This window comes from Sphaeramia orbicularis, chromosome 3, assembly GCF_902148855.1.
Source record: "Sphaeramia orbicularis chromosome 3, fSphaOr1.1, whole genome shotgun sequence".
NCBI lineage: Eukaryota > Metazoa > Chordata > Actinopteri > Kurtiformes > Apogonidae > Sphaeramia > Sphaeramia orbicularis.
In genome coordinates, this window is record NC_043959.1 from 47,064,078 (window position 1) to 47,090,416 (window position 26,339).

Consider the following 26,339-nt stretch of genomic DNA (forward strand, 5'->3'; position numbering starts at 1 on the left):
TAAACATTTTTGGCTAAAACCATCTTGCAAGTAATCTTCATGACAAAGACAAACAGACAAAATATAAACCATGAACAGAAATTATAATAATTACAAAAGGTACATTCAATTTTCAAGAAACCTGCTTCCTCCTCTGAGGCTGCGAGTTGCCCTGAGTTTCACTGTAAATAACTCGCAGCGCTCCAACACCAGGGCCAAAGCCACAGTGTTTAACACAACATGACTGCAAAAAGGGGGAACAACAGCAGGTCAGTTCATATGCAGACCAGGCTTTCTGTTTAACCCTTTAAATTCACATGCTTGGACAATGTAACATAATTCATGAAATGAAAAACAATTGGACATCAACATCAGATGTCCCTTTTATGAACATCTTAGACATTAATTATGGGTTTATGACATCAGCACCAAGTACAAGATAATGAAATGACCTGAAGCAGCAACTGTGTACCTGTGTGATCCATAAAAGACCCAAATCAGAACCTGAAAGATTATTATTATTATTATTATTATTATTATTATTATTATTATTATTATTATTATTATTATTATTATTATTATGACATTAAAACATGAACTGTAAACTGGGAGGTCAGGACATGAGATGAGATGACTAGAGAAATGGCTTTCAGATTCTGGTTTGGTTCTTTTAAAGCACTGATCATAAAACAGGATGGTATAAAACACCACTCAAACAGCTGTACACCCGCAGCAAATGTGTGGCATCAAAATGAAACATGAGTATATAAGTTCAAGTTAAAATGGAAGTGATTCTCCTGCTTCTACTTTCCTGAAGCAGCTGAATGAGTCCACTGAATCAATTGTCCATTTTCTCTTGAGACACAACAGTTAAAAAAAGATGAAATGTTTGATTTGTGGGAATAAATGATCATTCAGAGACACAGTGAACCATTATGACCCTCGAACAACATACTGCATTTCGTAGTGAAATAACGGCATAGGTATGAAAAACATAGAAAATAACAACATCTCAACCTGCCAACATGCAACGGTGACTTTAAATCTTTGGTTTAAACTGTTTGCTTTTCAAAAGAAAGTTAAACTGATTGTGTCACTCATTTCTTCCAAATGTTCACCTGATTGAATCCTCTGCATAATCTTCTGATTAAATACACAGCCATGTGAAAATATGTGTGCACCCACTGACATTTTTCTGCATTATAACATTTTAATACTGCATCGTCTGTTTGTGTGTTGTTAAAGGACATTATAAAGAGGTAAATAATGATAAGAACAATTAAATATTTATCTTCAATGGATGGAAAAACTATGGAATACCTTTTTTTAAATTCATATGAAAAATATCTAGGGGTGGTCATTTCCACATGGCTGCACTGTTGCCAAACAGATTATTAATCAGTATAATATATTGTATTATCATCTCTTATAATTTTTGTCTACAATGTACAAACATCTGTTTGCAACAGTATTGGAAGAACTCTGCAGCAGGATAATTTGGTATTTTGTGCATATACTTGATTACAAATTGTCACTCCATCCCCGTTAAGCACCTGCTGGTGCTCGGTCAGAGTTAACCCGCTGCTCTCTCAGTTTATCTGATTGCGGGTCAAGGCCACTAATGTGCAAGGCTTCGTTTGATGAGCAGCACCTCACCCGAACTCCACAGCCGCCTTTTATCTTTGGTCAAATGGGTTTGATTATTTCACATTCCTCAGTAACCCTCTGCCAGAGATTAGATGAGAATCTAAAATAAACTTAAGAAGCAAACAACTCTTTGGACAATAGCATCAGTCACCGCTGCAAGTTGGCTGATAATACAAAACTACTCGGCAGACAAGTGCTAATCTTAATCTACTCTACAGCAAAACAAACTACGTGGAACAGAAATAACTACAAAGTGTACTCAGTAGTACATATTCTCTAACAAAAATATAGTTTTTATGAAGTAAAATGGTGTTCATTCAATTCTTCACTTTCTCTGATTAAAACACTTCCATTGCTTCTTCTACAATCACTACAAATTTTGTGTCACATCCTCACATGGAGCGTCTCCCTCAGAGATGATTTAGGTTTGGTTTGAGCATCTGAGGGATGCCTCCCACATTAAGGCCAACTATAAAGCTTTTCTTTACCAACATGCCCCTACAAGCACTTCTGGTGTATTTTAACATTAATAAAAAGGACGAACTTGCTGTAAAAACAGAGCTCATAGGACCTGAGGAGAAACTACAGATGAGGTTTCCATCTGTGGGGAGGGCATCACAATCATCTGAGCTACTGGCACACGACATCAGAGATACATTCATAGCATTATCTATTAGGCAATTACACACTACAGCTGTTTAGTACTGAGGAAATACCCTGTCAATTCACCATGTAACACTACATGACATTTCAAATGTACTAAACCTTGTTCCCTGAGTTTAGGAAAACAATAAGACAAAAAAATTAATTCTTAAATGAGGTAGTATAAAACAGGAATAGCAAGGGCAGCTGCACATCAACATATAGTACAAAATAAAAGCAGACATTCATTACTTTTCTTACCATTACTCAATAATGGAAAAAATAAACAAAAACATTCTTATTAATACTGGCTCATTCCCTTTGCGACATCTGAAGGGATAAATTACTAACTGTATGTGTGTCTTACATCCTTTAGTCAACACAACATTTGGAGCAAGAGAAGAACTGCGTAACTTTAAGCTGCAGTGCCCTTACCATCCAGTAAATGAGAACAAAGTAAGAGAAAAGTCATCAGGAAGTATCAAATGTTATGTAAGTGGAGTAACCCATCACATAACGTAGGGATAAGTAGTAATTAAATATACAGTGGAAGATTTGCCTTGAGGCAAATCGAGGTAGATAATCAGCAAAAAGGACTTCCCTTTCGCTCCAGTGATAAACTCTCTTAAATAATGTCAAAAACTTCACATTTTTGACAATTTTTTAAACATTCATGGTGGGTGAGATTTCTTTTTGACAAAAACATAGAGACAAATAAAGGTAAAAGGGTAGAAAAAAACTCAAAGAAAAGAAGTAAAACAAATCAAAAATTTTCCCTGCCAACATCTGACACGGTAACTCTTCACCTCTCTCATAATCACACATTACTCTCACACTGATGTTCAGGGAGGCAGCATACTCACAACAGAAAATGAGTCAAATAATCACATCCTTCAGGGATTATCTGCATCTGTCCTCAAATGTCTTTACTGGCATTTCTCCACCACATAGAACTGACTTTATGTGACTGGTACTGGTACTTTTGTTTGTACTGCAGATACAGTTTTGCGTAAAACTGCCATGATGTCATCTTCAGAACAGTATAGATCAAAATTTTGTTTCCCTTTTTATATGAAAATTTAGTAATTTGTTTAAAGAGAGGCTGAGGGGGCATGACAAAATACTACAGAAAAAAAGTGTTATCAAACCTACAGCAAAATTCAGATGAAATGATGCTATGATGTTGACAGTTCTCTCCAATCAATCAGTTGCCATTAGGTATTGCCTAAACTGACTAGGATCCTTTATGGAAAAGTATCAGTGATCAGTTATTACTCACAATCTTTGTCTGATAAAAAAAACCAAAAAGGCAACTTGAGGACTATGAGGTGGAAGAACACCATATCCTCTTGAGATCCAGCAAAGTATTTTTGTCCAAAATGCTCTCCACTGCAAAGAACATTCCATAAAAAAGAATTTAAAAAATGTATCTGAAAAAGCTGTTTCATTATGCTGTTTCTAATTAAGACCATTCTTTAATGTAAAAAAGCCAAACGTTTACTTTTCTGCATCTCAGGAGGATTTGTTATATTCTGACAGATTATTATTGGTATTTATTAGCAGCTACATCATTCACCTTTTTGTGTCCTGATGGGAAAATGGTGTAAATAAATAGTACAATTAATAAAAAAAAAAAAACTCTTCAACCTGTATGTAGTGATTTTTTAACTGTTCCAAATATGCTGCCACCTTCACACACACACACACACACACACACACACACACACACACATACTTAGAGAGAAAGTGCAGACTAGAAGCTGCTTTAGGCTTCACAGTGACTGAACGTTCTCTTCAGGTTCAGTCTGTCTTTCCTCCATAACTTCGTTCAGACGTTCAGCGGGGCAGCCACAGTCCGAGCCTCCGCCGTCCACCTCTGCCAGAGACGGTGGACGGCTGCCAGGACCAGAGGACAGGTTGGTGAGCTCAGTCTCGTCATGAGAGTAACGTCCAGAGTCTCCGGTTCCGTGGCTGCCCTCGCTGTTGGACGAGCCCTCTGTGTCACCGGGGCGACCGAGCAGAGCCTGCAGAGAGGTGGGCTGGTCTGGAGAACCGGACAGTTCATCCTGGTAAGTCAGCACTGTGGTTCCAGGGTGGAAGGAGGCGGTACTGTGTCTCATGTTCTGCAACCCAGGATAACAGTTTATATTTAACAGTTGTATTGGTGTAGACAGCTCATGAATTATTTATGTTTTGAGTTACAGTTACTGTGCAGTTTCTACTTTATCACACTTACCTGCACTGCTTTATTGGTCTTTCTTGTGTTATTGCTGAAGGAGAACCATTTTTTCTTCTTCTCAGCATTAGGCTGAACAGGACCAAGAGAGTTGATAATGAGATTTGTTCCACCCTAAAAAAGAAAATCAACAAACCATTCTTTAATGTGTTTTTTTGAGAATGAAATATCTCTACTCGGTGATATTAATATACTAGAGAAACGCACAGTTCACAGTAACTTAACTCTTTTAGTACAACTTCTAGCTTTGCTTTTAGAAAATGAAAAGGACTTTGTTGGTAGTATTAGCAAAACATTCTGTCAGAGAGGTGTGAAGTACCTTTGCATCAATGAACTGATTTTGACTCATCATGGGTACAGTCACATCAGTATTCTCAGCTTGTCTCTCTGAGCTCAGGTTTCCTGTAGCCGAGGGAGATGCGTTCACTCCCTGTCTGTACATTTTAGCAGTGGAGGATTTCCTGGAGGGAAACACACTAGCATCATTACTGATACTAAAGTCTTATAGTCTCATGGCTGCTGAACATCAGGTCAAAAAACAAAAGGCCAGTGAGCAGTGTATGTGTTTAATCTCAGAAACACTGACACTAACCTGTTTTTCCCTCTGCAGACGATGACAAAAGCACAGATGATGATGCAGATGAGTGCGATGCAGACTCCCACAGTGATCCCTGTCATTGACTTTTGGTCCAAGTGGTAGAAACCATCAGAAAAGACTGTAAAGACATGGGACACTTTCAGTTTATCTCTTTTAATATGCCATATTTTAACAATAACCATCTTCATCAAGCTCAAGTGCTTATGTCACTGACCTGTGGAACTGTGGGAAAGCTGTGGATTGTGACCAGAGAGATCCGCTCGTACTGTCAGCTCCACCGTGTGAGAAAAAGGTCCATCACCCATGTTGTTTGAAGCAGAAACTTTGACCAAATAAACCTGGCCAGCCTTCAGCTTCTCTAGTAGCGCCATGGTGATGCTCCCTGTGAGTGACATACAGTTTGGTCTTTAAGTGTATTTTGATTTAAGGCAAGTTTAAGAGACGACAAAAACCAAAATGAGATGAAAATACAAAAAAATTAAACAAAGAAAAATACCGGAAAGTTGCATTAGACACTAGCTCGGCCATGTTTAGCCCTGCTATTGTTCATGTGACCTTTAAAGGGCAGAACTTTGTGACGTAGTGAAAGACAAACTCTAAAACAATCCTTGTGAGCAGAGGGTCTTTGTGAGAGGGTAGGGGTCAGAGATCAGGGCTATACACATTCCCTGATCTGGTATCTCCCAGTCCCTGCACAAACTGGAGGGGGGTGGATGATCAGTTGGAGGTGAGAGGGTGTTGGGCTGCAGGGGCTTTGTGAACAGCTTCACTTTTGACCCTTTGCCAGCGTCAGAGGCAGAATTGTGTTTCCTGGGGTCATTGGTTCTTAAAACACCTTCAAAGTTAGTAAAGCTTGTTATATATATATTTCTAGGTGTGGACTTTAAATATGCTGATTTCTACTTTATTCTGTAATTCTTATACCTCATCATTACTTCTGATCATACAAACTAACACTGGTCTATTGTACATTTATCTTAATCCTGGAAAGAAGTCACTTCCGATAAATGGTTAAATTTGTTGTACGTCTGTGGTATTCATTTAAACACAAATTGCACTGGCATATGAATATACAGCATTGGAAATAATTATTAGGCTACCTGTGTTTTCTGTAGCAATTCAATCAAACAGCCATTAAACAATTCTTCTGTATTCTCTACTTTCTGTTATTTCTAGATTCTTTTTCAATTTCAGAGGTTTTGGGCTGTTTTTTTTCTTGTTATTCATTTAAATACAGCTTTTTACATCATTTAATTTGTAATGTAATATTCATAACATTTTGTTTCACCAGATTTCTGCCTTACATTCACACAAAGCTGTATATATCTAGGCATATATGTTCACATTACATATACATAATATGATTTAGACAAATTATTATTACAGCTATAATAATAATCTTTTTTCTGTGGATTTTACACATTGTAACAGTAAGTACTGAGATGTTCAGGTATGTACGTGTGTGAGTCAGGTCATTAAGAAGCTACTGTAAACCAAACCTTTTGTTAAAACACATTAAACCTCAAACAAAAGCTGTGAGCTCCACCTGTCCAACCACCATTCAGGGACCACAATGAGAGGACAGTTAGGTTGGAGGACAGAATGAGTTACTGATTTCCGATGGAGTGCCCCCTCCCGTTCCTCCTGTGTACCAGTATCACCTGCTTTTGTGTTCTTGACTTACCCTCTCTTTGCAACACTTGCCATTCCCCTGCTATCCAGTCCTTTCTGGAGGCGTACAGGATGGTGTAATGCGTCACTGCGATGTTGGGCTCATCTGGGGTTTTCCAAGAGACCAGCGCTGTGTCCTCTTCGATCAGAGTCACTTTCACGTTGGAAGGAGGCAGCGTGGGAGCTGGATGAGGATCAATTCAAGGATTATGTCACATAAAAACACCACAGCCACTGAAAGATAATATAAGGTACATTTCCACTCTTGTGACATTTAATGTTTAATCATTTTGCAGCTACCTTCAGGAAAAGTGCTCTGATAGACGACAGGGCTCCAGGGGCTCGACAGCTGGTCAATATGAAGGCGAATGGCAAATTCATACTTTGTGTTTGCCTCCAGATCTCGCACCAGGAGATTCTGCTCGCTCCTGTGAAAAGAAAGACGTAATGACTTTAAGGTTATGTTCACTGAATAATTCTTTTTTTATATAAATCTCTGGCTGTTATTGGCATATATTGTTTTTTAGTTTCTTCTGCAGTTCTTTGGTACTTGTATTTACAAAATTTGGTGGTCTATATCCAATGTGGTTGGTTCGTTTGTCCACTTTGCCTTGTAACTGTTTATACTTAAAGGAGTAATTTTGATCTGTCAAGAATAGTACTGTATATGCTTTATTCATTGCTATCCTTTTTTTCCTCTTGAGACACAAGTTTACAAAAAGGCATCTTAAATTGCCATAATTCCCCTCTCTTGTATCGAGTCTTCCACAGTTGAAACAGTGTCAGAAGGTCTCTGTTTTACATCTTGCTGTATCATTATGTTTCATTTTTTTCATTATAACATCTTTTACTTTCACATCATTTTCATCTTTTTGCTTATTTTACTTTCCCATTATTTTCATCTTGTTATACCTTGGACCACTCCTCTGCATTTCACATATAGGTAAACGTTTATAAACTCTTCCATAGAATACTGTTTTATATTATATATATTTATATTACTATTATATATTTTTGTCTGACAACCCAATAAAAAAAAACAGCTTAGTGACCTATTTTGGGTCAAGAACTGTGGGAAGGGCTGATTTCCTGAGAAATTCTTTTAATTTTGGGGGGTATTGCTTGTTTAAAACACTGCCAACCACAGCACAATATGGGATCTGAGGTTAAAAACAGTCAATACCTTTAATATGAAAAGTCTGACAATATATGGTGTTCTTTAATCTGTTAATCCACAGACTTTACAAGGTGGTATTTTTTAGGGGGAGGGAGCATTAAGATGATTAGGGGTTAAATGACCCTTTAATAACAAGGTCTTGTCCAGCAGAGGGTGGTATAGAGCTGGCAGTGAGGAGTGCAAACTTTCTCCAACAGGCATGGGGAAGTGTTAGAAAGTATCGTGTAAGAGAGTAATGAGTAATTGATGTGGCACTGCTGAGTGTAACATCAGCTGCTGCTGTAACATCAAATTGTCAGCTACAAAATATGGCATCAAGACATGAACACTGTTATGAGCACTAGACATAATACACTGCACTTTAAAAAAAAAACACGAAAATTACATGTGTTCAACACCTGGTTTCACTTTCCTTCACACCCACTTCTCCAAACAGGAAAGGATCACAGGCGCCACAAATGTAAGAAGTGTAAAGTTGTTATGTATTAAGAAGAGGTTCTCACGTCTGGAGGTAGAGCACCAGGGAGGCGTTCTGCAGGCCCACTGGGTTACAGCGGACAGTGTAGTTGACTGCGTGGCTGGACGTAAATGCTGGTCGACCCCAGTGCAGAAACACAGCAGTTGAACTGTTGGTCTTGGCGTAGACGTTGTGTGGAGGAGGTGGAGGGGGCACCAGGCGATCTCGAACCGCTGAGCAATCAAGCACAATCAAATTGTATTTTAGGTTTTAGTAAAACACTAACAATACCAGTCACACTAAAATGAATGTGTTTGGGGGACCTACAGACACATCCAGGGGTGCTGATAGTCTGGTCTGCCTGGTAGCCATCTCCAACAAAATTGTACGCCAGAAGCTTCACATGGTACTTCTTCCTTGGGTCTGCATTAAGACATTCACAGAAATGAAAAATAACAGTCTATAGGCGTTCATAAAAACAAGCCAGATGACAGTTTGATTTCTTTGACCAACAGGAAGCAGGGTGATAGATGAAAGAGATGTGGACTGTGTGGGTGTGGGGTCACTGGGGGTTTCTGGTTTGGTGTTGTGGTGGGAACAAGAGGTGAGGCAGGAGAACAGATGCTCAGCACTGTGAGTTCTTTGGTCAGTTTCTGCACCACTCAGGGCCACAGCACAGACGAACTCCACTATCCATCAACCTGTCAGCCCGTCTTTTTACTGCAAATCAGAAAGACCCTTTCTCCTGCTGGTCAGTGGTCAGCAGCCACTCCTATTCAGGTCCAGAAACTGGGGGTTAAATCAATGGAAAAAATCCCCTGAGAAGGACATTGCTGATGGTCAACAGCAGTTAGTTGCCTCAGTGACCCTAAAGACCCTGTACTCAACAAAAGCCATCTGACCAAATGTCCCTTTTACCCTAAAAACAATGATCAGGGACTGATCGGTCCATAGAACATCAGTATTTTCTCATCACAAGTAAATCATTTTCTGCTGTCAAACTTTCTGATGTTTACTAGAGGGGATTTCCAAACATATGACTTTTAGTATTATAAGTAACTGTTTGTGTTGATAAATACCATGTTAACTATTAAATTCAAGTCTACCTCAGATCACAAAGATGTACTGAAATGAAGCAGTTATCATCTCAAATATTAAAATAATTGGACACCAATAAGACGTTAGCATTTTTCCTTTTTTAGTCAGTGCAGTTCTCCAGAAAACAACATCTTCTCTGTTGTGAAACAGAAGAGTAAAACCACAGTAGATCAATTTGAGTGTGTGGAGGTTAGACACGTCTAAAAGGGGTGGAGTCCAGATTTGCTCCCCCACACAGGCCTGAAGAGTTTCACTGGAGCCAGACTAAGACCGGCAGGTCAGACCGAGATAAAACTCTGAAAGAATCTGAGGTCATGGGTGTGGAATATGAGATGAGACTCTTTTTTGCTCAGTGATTCATCCTGCCCACACCTAACTGGCAAAGTGCAATGACAATTGAGTGTAAGAGAAAAACAGCCATAGATTTAATAATTACATAAAAATATAAACTGTTGAGCTTCTGCTAGAATTAATAGTGTGACAAGATTAACAGGGAATTATTTATTATTCTGATTGCATGATGTGACTGAAAACAGAAGGGCAGTGATAGTTTTGTCCACCACCATCCAGAGTTTCTGCTGTTTGCTATCCCTCAATGTCCACCTCTAAAGAGAGGCACGCATATCCTATGCACCTCTACCCAACCCTGCAATACAATGAGACTGCAGTAATTATGCGAGAGAGGAGCTCAGAGTGGGGGGAAGTTGTGACATCTGGGCCACGACCTTTGACATGGAATCTGGGCAAGCTAAATCCTGCAAAAGGAGGGGTTATAGGGCTCTCTCTGAAGGGGGAGGGTCAAGCAGAGGAAGTGAGTGGAAAAACAGGGAAACACACACGAAGTTAAAATAAAATGCCACTTAATAGGTGATGACACAGAGTGTCAGTAAGAGATACTCAACAGGCAGGTTTGTACTACCTCACAATGAACCGTAGCTCATATTCATTAAACATCAATGAGACTGAAATTATGGGTTATTACAGTACATCCACATCCACCTATAACATGAACACAAAACTACCAGGGTGTTACATAACACATGGCACAACACTTAAAAATGTAGTAACCTGGCGCACAAGCTTAATCACAGCTAAGAAAATTTCACGCATTATTCAACTATTTTATCTGAAAAAGGGCCCTGTTCCTTTTTGTTTAATATATTGATTTGAACAACTGATTAGTAAATTAATCATCTACTTTTTTCCAGTGCCTTTGTATTCATTAGATTCAAAAATCAAACATTAAACACACTACATGCTGTATATATTCTTAGAGTGCTGTGTTCGGCTTTAGGTGCTGTTCCTTGAGTGAAGACATTCCTCTGTCCTTCCCACTGGGATGAATATCACATGGCTTTAGTCCCATAAATTATGCTGTTTGTATTAAAGGGCATATTTGAGCCATTTGTGGTAACCCTTTTTTTACAGCCAAAATGCAGATCCTGTTGGCCCCTGAGGTTTTGTTCTGCCCTGCCAAAGGCCCCCCAGGCTGCAGCAAGCCAGGCTTGAACAGGGGCCGTAAATGTCAACTCCCTCATGAACCCTCACACCAGCATCTATCATCTCTGCCTCTCCTCCCCCGTTCCTCTCTTTACCACAAATCAACACAAAGACACATACTGACACACACATACACAAGTAGGCACAAAATGGCCTTTTAAATCGTGGACAGAATACTAGTCTAGTTTTCTCACTAAACTTGCTGTTCCTCACATTTAATCAAAGGGCTGCATGTGAGGTGAGATGGCCTGTAGCTGTGAGATAAATCAACAGATATGCATACAGCAATGTGTCGTGCCAACAGGTATGAAAGGTATTTATGCCTGAAAGATGGTTACATGCTTGGAACAAGTAAAGAATAGGTCATATTGCCTGCCATTTCTCTAGAACTGGAACCTCTCAAACATATTCCTGTATCTCAAGGTGTACTTTCAATCGTATAGATCTTGTAAGTGATAATAATTCAGCATGTCCTTCTGCAGCTAAAGACAGTGCTGAATCAGCAACGGCGTGTACCACCATAGCCTCACTTACTGTACTTCAGAAATCAATGCTATTGGTGACAGAGAAATGGCTGGCGTGTACACAACACAACAGCCAGCTGCATTTACATTCATTTACAGTGTGTGGTGATTTAATTTACAAAGATCCCATGCTGACGAAAATCAATATCGTGTTTGGTTTCTCTAAGACACATAATGCAGGCACTTAGAGAAGCTTTAATGTGAAGTTACAAAAGAAAAGAACTGCAAATAGTAACATAAAGCTATTAACACTCATTAAATATATAAACTATTGCGGGAAGGAGGACTTATTTTTCAACACAGAAATGTGCAATAGTTACAAAAAAATTCTGCAGGATATAGCTAGATAAACCAATACCCTGTCCAATTTGTCATTTAGACGAGCCTATAGAAAATAAGGGTTGCTGTAGAGATAATCATTGCATGTAATTACAAGTCATCACCCCTGCAATTAACCAAGACCTAAAATGCAGAGTATTTGCTATATGATACATATGTGAAATGAATTACTGATTACCTTCAGTTCATTTAGTGGCTAACGGCATCTTTTCTATTTGCAGTTTTTCTTTTTATTACTTAAGAATGATCAGATTTTATTTTGTGTGTGTCTTTAGCATGTCTGAAGTGTGCCTTTGCCAAAAAAGAGTAATGTCTTCAAGGGCAAAGGATAATTTGTGAGTTAAATTCCCCACATCACAGTAGGATTTTCTCTGTAGTGAGGTGTTGTCACACTGAAGGTCAAACGCTGCACTTTTACACTTCCTATTTATGCACTGTGCCACAGCTAATTCATGAGAGAAGACGGTAGAACTGCAAGATAGTGAGCTCATAAGACAAGCACATTGTTTGGCTTGTAGCTCAGGCTGCATTTCCTTTGAGCTTTGGCTAATAAACTATCTTTGTGGCTCTCCAAGCCAAACACAATGTGAGTCTTTGATGTCAATCCTCCTCCAGCAACACAGCTCAACACAGTCATAAAACACATAATAAATCTCCCTCCACAAAACAGCTTCCTTCTCCTCAAAACACAATCCTGCAAAGCTCATTCATCAAAGAGGAACAAAGAGATAATTCATGTTATTCAGCTATAAGTGTATTCATGATGTTGCTAATTTAGATTTTTTTTTTTTTTTTTACTATATCTGCAGTTGTGTTCTTCCTCACAGATCATTTATTCAAGAATCAAAGCAATCAGATGTATTAAATGGTAAAGTGTAAAAAAGCCTTTTACATGTACTGACTAATTAAACATAATTTACTTACTAATAATAATTATAATAATGTAATTTGACAATTATTATTACTATTAACATTCTGTAGAATCAGAAGTAGCTCACATTTTTAAAGTAGCTGTATGGTAGCACTTGCTTTTAAGTAGTGTCATGTTTTCCCTTGAATCAAATATCTGCAGTTGACTTGACACCTTTAGTAATTTATAGTGCCTCCTCATCTTTCTTTCTTTCTGATCCCGTTCAAGCTCTCTGATTTACAAGTCAGCTGCTGACCACCTGGTTGACCCCCTCTGGCCACAGATGGTCAGTTGTCCACTACATTAGCCTGAGACCTTTTTTCCCCTCACAAACAAAAAAAGCCAAAATGAATCTGACCTAAAGGGCAACAGAGCTGCGATATGTCCACAATGCCATCCAGCAGCTGGTGAAAAGACACACACACTGAAATCTAGCAGAGGTTGGGGTTCATGGAAGTGGGATGTGCTGCCGTTCTGTTCCACACCTGATCATCCTCTACTCAACACATGATGAGACTTTAAGTAATTTAATTAATCACCCATCAGCAACAATGTAAACAGATCCAATGTCTTATTTTTTAAATATGCAAATTATAATTTTAAAAGGTTTCTACATTGAGGGTTTGTGCAGCTTTCAACAAATTACGTGTAATTTTTTAAGCCCTTTAAGACAAATAATGACTGAAATGTAAAACTTATTACATGTCACACAAATCAGTGTGCTTTTGTGGATGTAAGCAAACAAAACATTGTTGACAAGTTCTCCTTGTCATTCTTAAAATAAGGCAAAAAACTAGAGGTGAACGAGCATTCTCAAACTGTGGAAGAAGTTACCCACCCATGTCAAAATGGCTCCTTCTCTGGAAACTTTTAAATTTGGGCTTGAAGATCACTTTGATTCCTTGGTGTTTAACCTAGCATGAGAATTGTGTGGTGTTGGTTCTGTCTTCTAGTGCCTTTTTTATGTCTTTTGTGTTATACAGCACTTTGGCAACCTTATGTTTTTTTTAAATGTGCAATATAAATAAAGTGGATTGGATTGAATATCATTAGGATAAGCCAACTATCAGCTACCAGCACAAAACAAACATGACGCATCATGACATACATTTCAACTGAAATTTAGATTATTAGATTTTAGACTTTTTAAGGACTTGCAGAAACTCTGAGCATAGTGTAATCATGTTTATTTTTAGGGTGCTCAAATCCATCTACATGAGGTCATATTTTTCTATCTGATGCCCTCCATATATTCTCATATGATAAAAGGAGCACTTTACCTACTGTAGCTAATAAAATCAAGCACTTACCGAGGCCCCCAATGGTGTGAGTTTTATCTGAGGCTTGCAGATTAACCGGGGCTCTTTCGGACTGGCTCTCCTCGTGGTAGAAAAGTCTGTAGCCTTGGACACTAGCTGAGTTCCTTGGTCCCAGCTGCCAGTGGGCCAAAATGGTGGTACAATTTAGGGGTTCCAAATGTAGCTCAGGGGCCAGAGGAACTGTGGAGAGAAAATAATTTACATTAACAATTAGATGAATCACATCGAGAGGATTTCAGTCCAATAGTAAAATCTGAAGGGTGATTGACTGGGTTATGAAAATGTTGTACTGTTAGAACAAAAATCACTAAACATAAATCAAGTCATAAAGGCAGCAACACATTCTTGTGATGCATTTACCAGGTTTTTTTTCCCAGGAATTTCTCCTTAGAAACCTGGAAACCTTCTCTGAAGATGCTTTCAATGTTTATCTCCAGACCAGAGTTTTCTTTGAAAAGTGAAACTACCATCTGATGCCTTACCAGCTGTTTCACACTCAACACAGACCAGACAGCAGGGGAAACAGTCAAGAGGGTGATTTCACACATTTTTATTCTAGGAATGAAGGGAATGAAGTTTACCAATAGAAGAGTTAAAACCAGAGAAGGAGGGCAGAGGAGATGGGCTGGAAAAATGAATCCTCCCCTCCCCCGCCTCAAAGCCTCAGATGTAGCTCTAAACAGCCATATACTCTTTCTCACCCAGAGGCCTGAGTCGCTCCCTTTATGACCCATGACTGAAACCCTTCCAATGTTACTGACAGTGCAGGGCAGAGGTCACAAAGTAACAATCGCAATGCCTTAACAAGATTATTAGAGGAAGCTCTTCTCATGGTTTCTGCAGAAGTAAGGAAATTAATGGTAATTCAGCACATTAAAGGGGCTATGTAAAATATTTGTACTTTAATGATAATTTGAGGTGATTTTTTTTGGATATTTTAGAGAGCTTTAAAATAAGAATTCAGACATTATACCAAAGATGTTAATGTGTGGTAGCAATTTCTTCTATACTGTTAACCGGGCACAGGACGGTACTCCGATAATACCACTCTGGCCCACTAGAGTGAGTGGTCCACAGTGGGCCACTGTAGCCTTGAGAATGACAGAGAGTACATAGGAAGTTGCTTAGCTTCATTTTACCCTTTTTACATTTAAGTGGATGAGAGAACAGTAAACAGGAGATGCATCCATCTCTGTCTCCTTTCTTTTTGTACCACCTCACAAAGCTTTTCACAGACTGACCATTATCGTAACCAACAACCACTGTGGAGTTGAAACAACAATGACAGTAAAAAATTTAAAAAGTAACAAAAAGAGAAGCAAAACCAGAGTCAGTGTTGCTATTGCTTTCCCATGCTCTTAGTGAATAACGAAATAAAGTTTGATGCTGAGCACACAATATTTCTTTTACAATGGTTTTTGGCGATGTAATGATTATAAAGTCATGAAGTTACTACAACTGTTATGTTTGCTCATCATTTGCTGGTATGCAGTTCAAAACAAACTGTGTTTTGACCTGTTTCTGATAATTCAGGACAGATTTTACATGTAGCTGCTGACAGTACAAACTGGTGACTGTGCTGACTGCTTTCTTCCTAAAATTGTAGCTAAGAGTTCTTTAATGTATCTTTAATGAATGTTCAGCCCTATGATGAACTGGTGGCGTGTCCAAGGTGTACCCCGCCTTCACTCATAAGTAGCTGGGATAGGCTCCAGCAACCCCTATGACCCTAGTGAGGATAAAGCAGGTTCAGATAATGAATGAATGAATGTTCTTTAATGTATAGGCTAATACAGTAAAGGTCATACAACAGCAAATGCCTCACACTTCACATTTCAGTGAGTGATAGCTTTAATTTGGTGGAGTCAGCGGATGCTTTCTTCTGTTAATTTTTAGTTGAAATTAACTTTTGAGTCACAGAACTGCAAATATCAAGGCTGTAGTGCAGTATATTTAGTGCTCCCTTTAGTGCTTAACTACATTTGACAGCATGTAGGTCACATACAACTTCCTCAGCACTTCTGGATACAACTTTTCTCCCATGTTGTACCTTGAGCACTGGATGCCTTCGGAGTGCGGTGGGAGGTCCAGGCAGATTGCTCCCCCCACCCAACAGCGGTGGCTGCAGCGATACGCAGGAGGTAGATGGTGTCAGGCTGCAGGTTTTTCAGTAGATGCTGGATCTTCTCTCCAGGCAACTCCACCTGCGAGACTGTATTCTCTGAACTGGTGCGATAAGATAAGCGGTATGCAGAGATTTGTCCACGGCTCAGCTTGTCTGGGAGGGGCTGCCAAGACACCTGGATATCTGTGGGGCTGTGGCTGGTGAGGCTGAGCTCAGGGGCACGAAGGGGAACTATGGACACAAGACAGAAATCCTTTAGAAGGCAGTAAAAGTGCCAGAAACACTTTCCTGAAAACAGAGTCACCCCTATAGTAGATACTGCTCTCAAGGTCTGCAATTGTGAGAAAAACATTGGGAAAAGCTAGGCATTATATTCAAATATTTTTTAAATAAAGGGGTCATATTTTGCTAAACCCACTTTTATTAGTCTTTGGTTCATTTATTTGTGTATTTGGACCCTAGTAGTCCAAAAAGTTTGAATTTGAACCCTCCAGGTACTGTACAGCTATCTTTATATTAATTCTGGACAAAATCAAGTGGATTTCTACAACCCATTTCAATTCCTTCTTAATTTGTTACGTTTTATAACTAGTTACGTCACAACATTTGCACATATAGGTCAAGACTTCCGATGAACATTTCTAAGAGTACGCCATAATTGTTTGTCAGCAGCAGCGGTTGGTGTCCATACTGAAAATATGTCCAAACTTCGAGGTGATTATCTAAAATATTCAGTTGATGGTTGTATTAACGAACACAAGTGGCTGAACGGGACAGAGCACAGAGCCAACAACCTGGAGGGAGTGGGGTGTGAAGTGGCTCATTTGCATTTCAAGGGCCAGCGCTCAAAACGACCTTTCTGGTGTCATTACTCAGAAATAGGGGTGAAGATGGACCTGTGGAGTTTAATTCATGAAGAATTCAGACCCAAGCATAACATTTACAATTTATATAGACCACAGGGTAATGCTTTAAAATGCATGATTCCATTTTTTTTTTTTTTTTTTTTTAAAAAGCAACATATTACTCTTTTAATACATGTCTACCCAGGTTAAGTGGAATAATCTAAGTTCATAATCATCAGTACTAAACCTTTCATTTGGCACCGATTTTATTTAGGGGAGCATTTTCTGTCTTTTTGAACAGTTGATATAATATCAACATCTAAGGAAACAAGAAACGAAAAGGTTAACAAAATTCAGCAAAATTCCCTGATCAAAGTAAACCTGTACCCAAAATACCTACAACTTTCAGTTCAGAAACTCTAGTTCCAGGAACTGAAAGGTCCAGTCAGACCATTGGCTGTCTGCTTTTCACTATGATCTTCCATTAAAAATTAGACAAATTACTCTGCTGACATGTGAGAAAGTAATGACTGTTTCTACATGTCATTTGTGTATGTGTCTGTTTGTTCTTGATGAAGTCTGGATGTTTAATTCTGTACTGAAACACTTTTATAAAACTGTAAAAACAGGTAAAGCCTTTGAAAAATGGTGTCTGAAATGCAACGCTGTGAGTTCCAAAACCATCACTATCACTATCTCCCCTTAGTGAGGACGTTTTAGGTGTAAAATGAAGTACTGAACTAAATTTTGACCCTTGTAAGTTTGAAGTTTGTACATTAAACACTTAATTTCAAAAACATCATAGTCTGATGTGGCTTCAGTGTCCACACTACTACCGGTCAGATTTTCTCCTACATGCATTGAACACACACCAGTAGCACAAACAGATATTTAATTCTTGTGCTAACATGTACACATACTATACACACAAATTAAATAACAATAACAAAACTTGTTCACTGCAGCACAACATCCAGTGAACAAAATTCTCTGATTGACACAGAGTCTACAGATTGCACTTCAATAACAGAACTGTGTCTCTGATTTTTTATTAAATAAGAGGTGGGTTCATCATTCAAGACCATCAGTGAGTATGAGCCTTACCATCCTCCAGCGTGTGCTGAAACACATGGTCTGACATGCGACTAGCTCCCATTGGCATGTAGGCCACGACGTAGAAAGTATAGTTGCGAGCCGGCTCCAAATCATCAATAATGTAGCGAGTTGTATCATTTCCAATGACAATTTGATATTCCTCATTGTTTAATCCTGAAAGAATAAAAATGACAATTAAATGTCATAATAAAGCTAAATATATCAAAATAATACATCGGCTCTGATCAGGAAAAATATGGATTACGATATTGCTGTATAATTACTGATACTTTAATCTATTCATCTTTGTTATTGCGGCTCTTAATGTTGGGACACATTTTAATAAAAATAAATAACTAAAATAAACTTAATGAGTAAAAAATTGTCAGAATTTGTTGATTAGTTTTTTTTATTTTATATTATCAGTACGATTCGGCCAAGTAAGTATTAAATAAATGTGTCAGTTAAATGTAAATGCTACAATATTTGCCTCTGAGACATAGCAGAGTATGAGCATAAAGCTGCATGACTAAAGTACAAGTACCTCAAATGTGTAGTAAACGTACATTCCAACACCGTACATAAATTGAGCAGACGAGCAGAACCACACAAAGGTTCTGTGTGCTACAAAAATACTACCTTGGAATTCTGACTGTGTAAACAAGGTACTTGAGGATAAACAAAAAAGCTTTATCTGTATAGTGAATGCATCAGTGAGGCTCCATGAAAAGTATAACAAAGTCTGCCTTCCTGTCCACTTCACACTCTCCCATTGCCCACACAGAATGCACACTTTTGGACTCTCCATCACCAGGCTAATTAGTTCCTCCTTTCATTAGAGTCTCCCTTTAGTGCCAAGCCTTTCTGTGTACAACCTCAGGTGCAGAGTGTGCTGCTGGATACTCTGTCAATGTCAATGATTATTCTCTGAGACTGAGGATACTGTGTCACCAAACCCAAATCAAGTGCAGAATTCCCAGAAAATGGCACTTATTCAAGAATGAATTGCTTGGCATTTCCTCAGCTTTTCTGACTTCAGTATACTCAACGAAATCCTGCAGGTGTTCCTTTTCTGTTGGCTGAATTCTGTTCACAAATGGAAGTCAGTGCCATTATAATTAAGTGCAGTTCCTGAATGGGTGAGCTGATTTTTTCTGAAATGTCACATTGTCTGAATGTGACTCTTGTTGTCAAAAGCAAAAGTTCCCAAGAAAACTGAAAGGCTTTTTAGCTGCCACACTACAACCATTGTTGGTCTTGTGAATAGTTTTTTTTTCTGCATCCTAATTTTTTCAGGCAAGGAGTCTCCAGAGGTCTACAGTCAATTGTAGATGACTTGTTGTTATTTTTGTTTTTCCCTTGGCCTCTGGCCACCAACCTAGGACCAACAACACAAGATCACCTCCTATATTACAGTTTTCAAAAAAAGGTGAAATTAAGGTTTCTTTACTCTCATGTTCTATTTTCACTGGATATAACATTATTTGATGAAAGATAAATAAAAACTATCATGTGTAGAGGAAAAGAAAATTAATTGCAGCTAAAAGCTGCTTTGATTTCATTTTAAGCTATTCATTTATACTATTAAACTGTAAACTACTTTGAACTATAACCATTTTGATTTAAGAGTCAGTTAGAGAGGTTTTGAACATCAAATGTAATGTCATGCATTCCTTCATCCCATATTTCCAACTTCTACAAATGAAAACTTTCAAAAAACATTGAATAAAAAATTGACTGGACTATACCATTCAGTTCCTCAAAACTGCAATAGAAGTAAACCTACATCTGACCTGAAAGATTAAATAATAGAAAGAACTAATGAATACATAGTAACAGTATTTCAAAGTGATAGAAAAAAAGGATACTGTTCCGGCTCCACTCACCTTCAGCCTTCATGTAGTGCACTGAGTAAGCGATGACTTTATCTGAGTTATACAGAGGCCTCTCCCATGCCAGCAGGATGGCGGAGCTCGACACAGTGTCGGCTCTGATGTTCCTCGGTGCACTCGGACGGTCCTCTGACATCACCACAATGAGCCTCGCCATAGACAGAACTGATCCCTGCTGGTTCTCAGCCTGGCACTGGTAGATGGCATCGTCTTCAGGGATGATCTGGTTGATGACCAGTTTGCTGTTGGACAAACACACAGATGAAGACAGCGTATGCAAACAGGTCACTTCATCCTGAGGACCTTTTACCAGACTGCCGACATTCTATAAATACTTTTAAAAGCCCTGACAGTGAAGAAGGAGCAGGAGTAAATTATAGGAAAAGCAACTAAATCCCCATTTGTACTGCTATAAATTATTCAGTTTCCTGTCTTTTTGTAAAGACTGTAGTGATTTTTTTCATTTGAATAGTTTTAAATTGGCCAACAGAGATTGTTAAAGAAGTTCTTAGCGGTTAGGGTCATTTGCCAGGTTGTTATTGTAAATAAGAGTTTTCTTACCTGGTTAAATAAATAAATGAAGCAGTTTGCGCTGCTTTCATTACCTATGTACAAATACAAGGTACACATATACAAACCTGTTGTACATCTTGATGCGGCCATTGGAGTGGACCTTCTCTCCATTCTTGAACCAAGTGATTTGAGGTGTTGGGACGCCCTCACCTTGGCAGACAAAGCGAGCTGTGCCGGCACGTGGACGGGTCAGGCTCTCTGGCCACTCCACCAAGGAGGGTGGAGCTTAAGGAAAGAGCAAAAACAAGAATTTCACATAGGTCAATTAAAGAAAATACAACACTAATGATATAATGTTTAAAAGTTTATTTTTTCGTTACCCAGTACAGTGACATTGGCTGAGGCGACAGTATAATTCCGAGTGCCAGGAGTGGTAGCTCTGCACATGTAGACTCCTCCATGCTGTGGTTTGATGTCTGTGATAATGAGGTTGCCATTTCCCAACACTTTGGTGTTGTAGACATCAATAGACTTGCTGTCCGCTCGGCTCCAGGATATGAGGGGTCGGGGATTGCCTGTGGCCATGCACTCTAGGATGGCACTCTGATGGAGTGACACTGAAATGTTCTGTGGCCCAGCAATGATACGTGGCCTCTGGGGAAGCAGGGGGCTGGGAGCTGCAGAAAGTGGACAGACAGGAGAGTTTTACGGCATGAGTTGCAATATGAAACATACAGCAGAGAGAATGAGCAACATCCATAGAATTCTACTGCTATTTCTTTTGTCAATATATCAACCAAGAATGTACATCTTACGAACAAATTACCCGAACGCAGTTTCTATTTTCTGCTCCCTTTTACACCACTAAACTGTACATCAACGTTCTTTAAAGCCTCTGGAAATTTGGCTTCAAATAGTGAAAATGTGCAAGTGTCTCATTAAGCATCCACAAAACACTGAGTGAAAATAAACATTTATAACTGTCAGAAGAGCTTATTCTGCTGTTTAGACCATTTCACAGACTGTGTAGGTGTCAGCAAAATATGAAAGTTATATGACTTAATATAGTCTAATTCTACATTAATAAGTCATTTACATATTGCATTGAGGGTTAGGTAACGTACCTGGGGTCACAGTAAGGGTAGCTTCCATACTTCTGCGGCGACTGGCAATGTTAGTGGCAACACATCGGTAATTGCCAGCATCTGTGCGCTGTACTCCATGGATCTGAAGAATACCACTGGGGAGGACTGTGATTCTGACGACACACATATGACAGTTTTCATCATCTATATATACAGAGCAATTATCATATCTAATATCTGAGTATGAGTGGTCAGAGATCAAATTTAATCTACCACTTCAAAGATATACTATTAAAAGTTTGTAGATGAATAAGATGAGTTAGATGAACGCTAAGAAGTTAAACTAAAAACAACACTATGCGTACCTTTCAGTGGCAAGGGGTAATGTGACCCGATTGAACTCCCAAGTGATAATGGGAGGAGGGTGTGCACTGATTTTGCAGGAAAACCTGGCAACGGAGCCTTCAATTACCACAGTGGGTGTGGGCTGGATTGCAAAAGCAGAGATACCTGCAGGAACACAGAGCGACAGAGGACAGCTTAAAACTTATGCCTGTAAATACATGGGTGCATGATGGTTGTGCCAAATGTCACAGAACGATGTGATAAAGGAGAAACATAATACATAACCCTTACTAATGACTTAAATGTTTGTGAAACACAAAAATACAAATGACACTTGACAAAATCTTTGGAATGCCTGGTAATTCAAAATACAACAGTGTGTACTGGAATTAATTTCAACTATTTTTACATAAATCTTATGTTATAGATAAACATGTGGACAAAACTTTGCTTAGTTCCTATAGAGTCAGTATCAATTATGAAACATATTAACTTTCTAGTCATAAACTTCTTAAAGCCACACTCACCAACATTATACCAACTAATAAGATATAAGAAAAATTACAATTATAATAAACTAACATTTGCCAAATTCTTCAGCATAATTGTTTTAAGCATTGACTAAAATGTTAGATGTATGGCCTCTACCAACACAATACCAGCAACACTAAGCTGTGTCTGTCTTTCCAGTTTGATCATTTTATTCTTAACAGTCGGTCTTTTTACGGTAAAGTCAAAGGTAACTCCTCTCCCCTGAGGTCTGTCTTTGTTTGTATAAACTGGTGTTGTATTTCATTGAATGAGTTATCTCAAACGTGGCTTCCACATAAAAATAAAGGACATTGAGGCCTAAGTCAGCACATAAAATAAATAGACAGTCCAACAAAACTTCTCATCAACTCTACATTAGAAAGAAACTCAATACTCAGAAAATAAAATATGAAGATTTTCAGGATAGGCTGAATAATTACCATAAAAATCTTATTCCAAGCATACATTTCTTTTTTTCCCTTTTTTTTTTTTTTTTTTTACCAGTAGTACATGAATTATTCTCTGTGTTTTTAAACATTACAGTGCTTTTCAGACATTCATCCATCTTTGTCAGATTCACTGGATGCAAAAAACAGAGATGCCTATTACCTAAAGCTACAGACCTGCTGAGTGCTGCAGGGAGGTGATGACTGGACTGGAACAGCAACATCCTGCGTGGATAGGGTTTCTCTGAAACTGAGCTGTTGTCAGCCACCAGCTGAGCAGCAGGCAAATGAAGCCCGACATGAATTACAATAAGGCCTCTTTATAGTGAACCAGCCAAACAGCCGACAGTGAAATCTAGAAGTGTATGCATTTCAGGATGAATTAAGTTGTTTTAGTCCTCTTCGTTAATAAATGCTCCCTTTGACAGTGGTTCCTCCTAGGCCATAAAAGTCCTAAAAGCCATTAAGGTCATGCATTGCTGTACCATCCCCCTCAAAAAGCTAAGGTCAGTCATTTGTTAAAAGAAATCAATTGCACTGTTGTTCACGAGATAACCAAAAACGGCATTAACTTAAAATCTCTGTTATCAAATATATAAAATCAAGAACAGCACAGACATGGACCAATCAACAACCTGCAAGAAATCTACTGAACAGTATAATGAACTATACAACTTTTGTCTTTTCTATTAAATAGTAACTTTTCTAATTCCATTTGTCTTTCAGATACTAAACTGCTGCCTGCTTTCAGGATCAAACTATCACCTCTTAAGTAATGGATAAACAAACATTCTGGTGCTCTTTAACCTCCGCGAACACATCTAAAGCGTTCTGCTGCAGTGAGCCATCAGCACCCAACAAAAACAAAACAAAGCAGAGAAGGAAACTGGACGACGAGATGAAATCATGTCTGTCAGGATGTCAAAGTGCTCCAAACATCCAAATGGGCTAAAAATGTTTGGAGATACAACATCAAACCCAGATTAGTAAAAGTTAGTTGGATTAGTTCATTATTAAAATTTGTATTGCAATGTACATAAATACTGTGTTAATAAGAAGTAAGCTCTAGTTAAATTATTCATTAATCCATAGATGTCATAGACAGTGCCAACCCTCATTTCGATTTTTTCACATCAGATTTCATTCTCAATCCAGCTACCGAATCCCTGTATCTCTTAATTTTCTCACAGAGGTCTACAACAGCATGCTGTGGTAACCTTTTGAGGACCGTTTACAGGAAACCTCTTTGCACTGTCCATAACACAGTGATGTGTGTGGGAGAACCGTCTGTATGCAGTGCTGCCAGGTGTTGTGGTGCTAAACAGCAGGAGAGACAGATCTGACTACTGACAGAAAAAACACTTACTGAATTATGACTTTCACACAGTGAGAGGAGCCTGATGTTTGTTAAAAGACAATTATTTGAGCTGTATGCAATAATAAAAAAAGGTTAGGTCCATTTGAATGAAACGTTATGGTACTCACATGGGTTACAGCCATACATAGTTATTTACATACTGAGAACTGGTTGAATATGTTTGCTGTTTCTTTCATTTTTTTTACATTTTCAAAATAAATAAATCTGGCTGTTTGGAAAATGCTTGGAAAAGAGTAATTTGCCATGGGACTTGATACAAGTAAATCTAATAAAAGTACTCATTCATTAAACTGTATAGGCACTCTTCTAGCAGTGTGTGAGATAAACTAGAGACAAACTGTGGTCAGTATCTGGCCAGACACATTAAATCAAAGTAGTCGTGAGCTACTACCTTTATTTTTTCTTAGCGGCGCTATGACTGTTTGATGTGAAGACAGAAGTAGAGACAGGATCACCACCCACTCACTATGTTAACGTAGGCTCTAACAAAAATGCCATTATTGTGTTGAAGTGATATGACTGGAGGGCATGAGAGCTGAACTCACTGATCCTCTGCCTTTCTACTTTGCCTTTCCATTCCGTTAAATGATGCTGGATTGCTAAACAACATGATAATCATTGATTATTGCTAAACTACTAAGACAAGGTGGAAGATCTATAAGTGCCAGGGTTTGTCGAGCACTGGTCAGAACACTCCCAGCTGACCTTCTGTGAGCCATGATATTTGCCAAAGGGCATCTAATGTGCAGAAAAATCATCAATGCACATATATCAAGCTTTGCGATTTACTTAAATGATCTGAATCTACTTGAAACAAACTCCATTTCCTTGAAGGAATACGCAAATAGAAAACCTTCAGACAATCCAAACACAGTATAAATACCTCAGCCTATTCCCCAAAAGCATTTAGGAACTGGTCTGACCATCTGCCTGTCCCTAGAATCTCACCTCTCACCTCTGACCCCTACAAATTCTGGCCACCACCAACTCAGGCAGAGCGCTGTGTGACCACCGCGCCACATGCATCTGTGCTGCAACCCAGCAAACAAGAACACAAAGATCCACAAAGATTTAAACTCTTTGATTAAAATGCTGATTTGACAGTTGTCGCTGCTATGTAGAATTAAAAAAGCAACAGAGCAAACACACTCCGAATTCTGTGAAACTCTTAACTAAAGTTAAAAGTGATTTCCAAATGTACTACAGTGAGTGCAGTGTCCAAAAACTAATATCTCAAAGTTAAGATGAACAAATTTAATTATTTTATTTATGGCTGTCATTGTGTACATACTATGCAGTCCAACCTGAACCAGAGGCTTCAGCCTGCAACAGATGGGCCTGTTGATGCCAGCAGCTCACCAAACTAAAGGTCAGTGGACAGGTCATTCCCAAACAAAGGTTCCTTTACAAATACCAAGAATTAGTTCTGCTCTCCCCCTCTGGTCACTGTGACAGTTTCTCACTTCAAGCAGAGAATATTTCAGTAGTTGTCATAACTACATATGGTTAATAATAACAGTAATAACATTTTTGTTGGCAAACATAATAACTATAGTCTGAAGCAGGAAAAAGGAGATAACCCCACAAATTTTGACTCTGTTATAAGAAACTGGTATCAACTGAACTGCAGATCTAAGTCAAGGCAGTAAATACCTGAATAAAGAAATCTAGACCTGGAACTGGACATTAAACTAACCATAAAAAAAATCTAGATGACCAATATTTTTCCTCAAAGTCATTATTTCTAGTTCTAAACAATCTATATGCAGCAGCTTCTGACAATAAAATAGTTTGCAAAACTTCCTATTGGTGCTGCTATCTCTAAGGAAAACACAAACACTTCACATTTCATAATTTCACATGCATTGTCTATATCACACCTAAGAGTTATAGTTCATAAGTGTGGTTCATCTCAGTCCAGCAGTTCAACAAAAGACTCAGTTCAGTTGCTAAGCTATGTGGAGAGCAATAATGCCCCCCACCCCCC

General features: G+C 38.6%; 1 protein-coding gene across 1 annotated transcript in view; it reads right to left on the minus strand.

Annotated features, from left to right (window-relative positions):
• Positions 1-3,689: 3,689 nt before the first annotated feature.
• prtga (protogenin homolog a (Gallus gallus)) overlaps positions 3,690-26,339 on the minus strand; it is a 29,999-nt gene continuing 7,349 nt past the window's right edge. Inside the window, exons 3-19 of the mRNA XM_030163389.1 lie at positions 22,018-22,162; positions 21,692-21,825; positions 20,948-21,244; positions 20,693-20,852; positions 20,049-20,296; positions 18,172-18,336; positions 16,148-16,453; positions 14,089-14,277; positions 8,735-8,830; positions 8,454-8,640; positions 7,074-7,201; positions 6,787-6,957; positions 5,317-5,484; positions 5,097-5,220; positions 4,824-4,965; positions 4,505-4,576; positions 3,690-4,391 (exon numbers count right to left, since the gene is read on the minus strand). Of these exons, the coding sequence (XP_030019249.1) occupies positions 4,041-4,391; positions 4,505-4,576; positions 4,824-4,965; positions 5,097-5,220; positions 5,317-5,484; positions 6,787-6,957; positions 7,074-7,201; positions 8,454-8,640; positions 8,735-8,830; positions 14,089-14,277; positions 16,148-16,453; positions 18,172-18,336; positions 20,049-20,296; positions 20,693-20,852; positions 20,948-21,244; positions 21,692-21,825; positions 22,018-22,162 (3,083 nt within the window). The 3' untranslated portion in view covers positions 3,690-4,040. The remainder of the gene's footprint in view (positions 4,392-4,504; positions 4,577-4,823; positions 4,966-5,096; positions 5,221-5,316; positions 5,485-6,786; positions 6,958-7,073; positions 7,202-8,453; positions 8,641-8,734; positions 8,831-14,088; positions 14,278-16,147; positions 16,454-18,171; positions 18,337-20,048; positions 20,297-20,692; positions 20,853-20,947; positions 21,245-21,691; positions 21,826-22,017; positions 22,163-26,339) is intronic.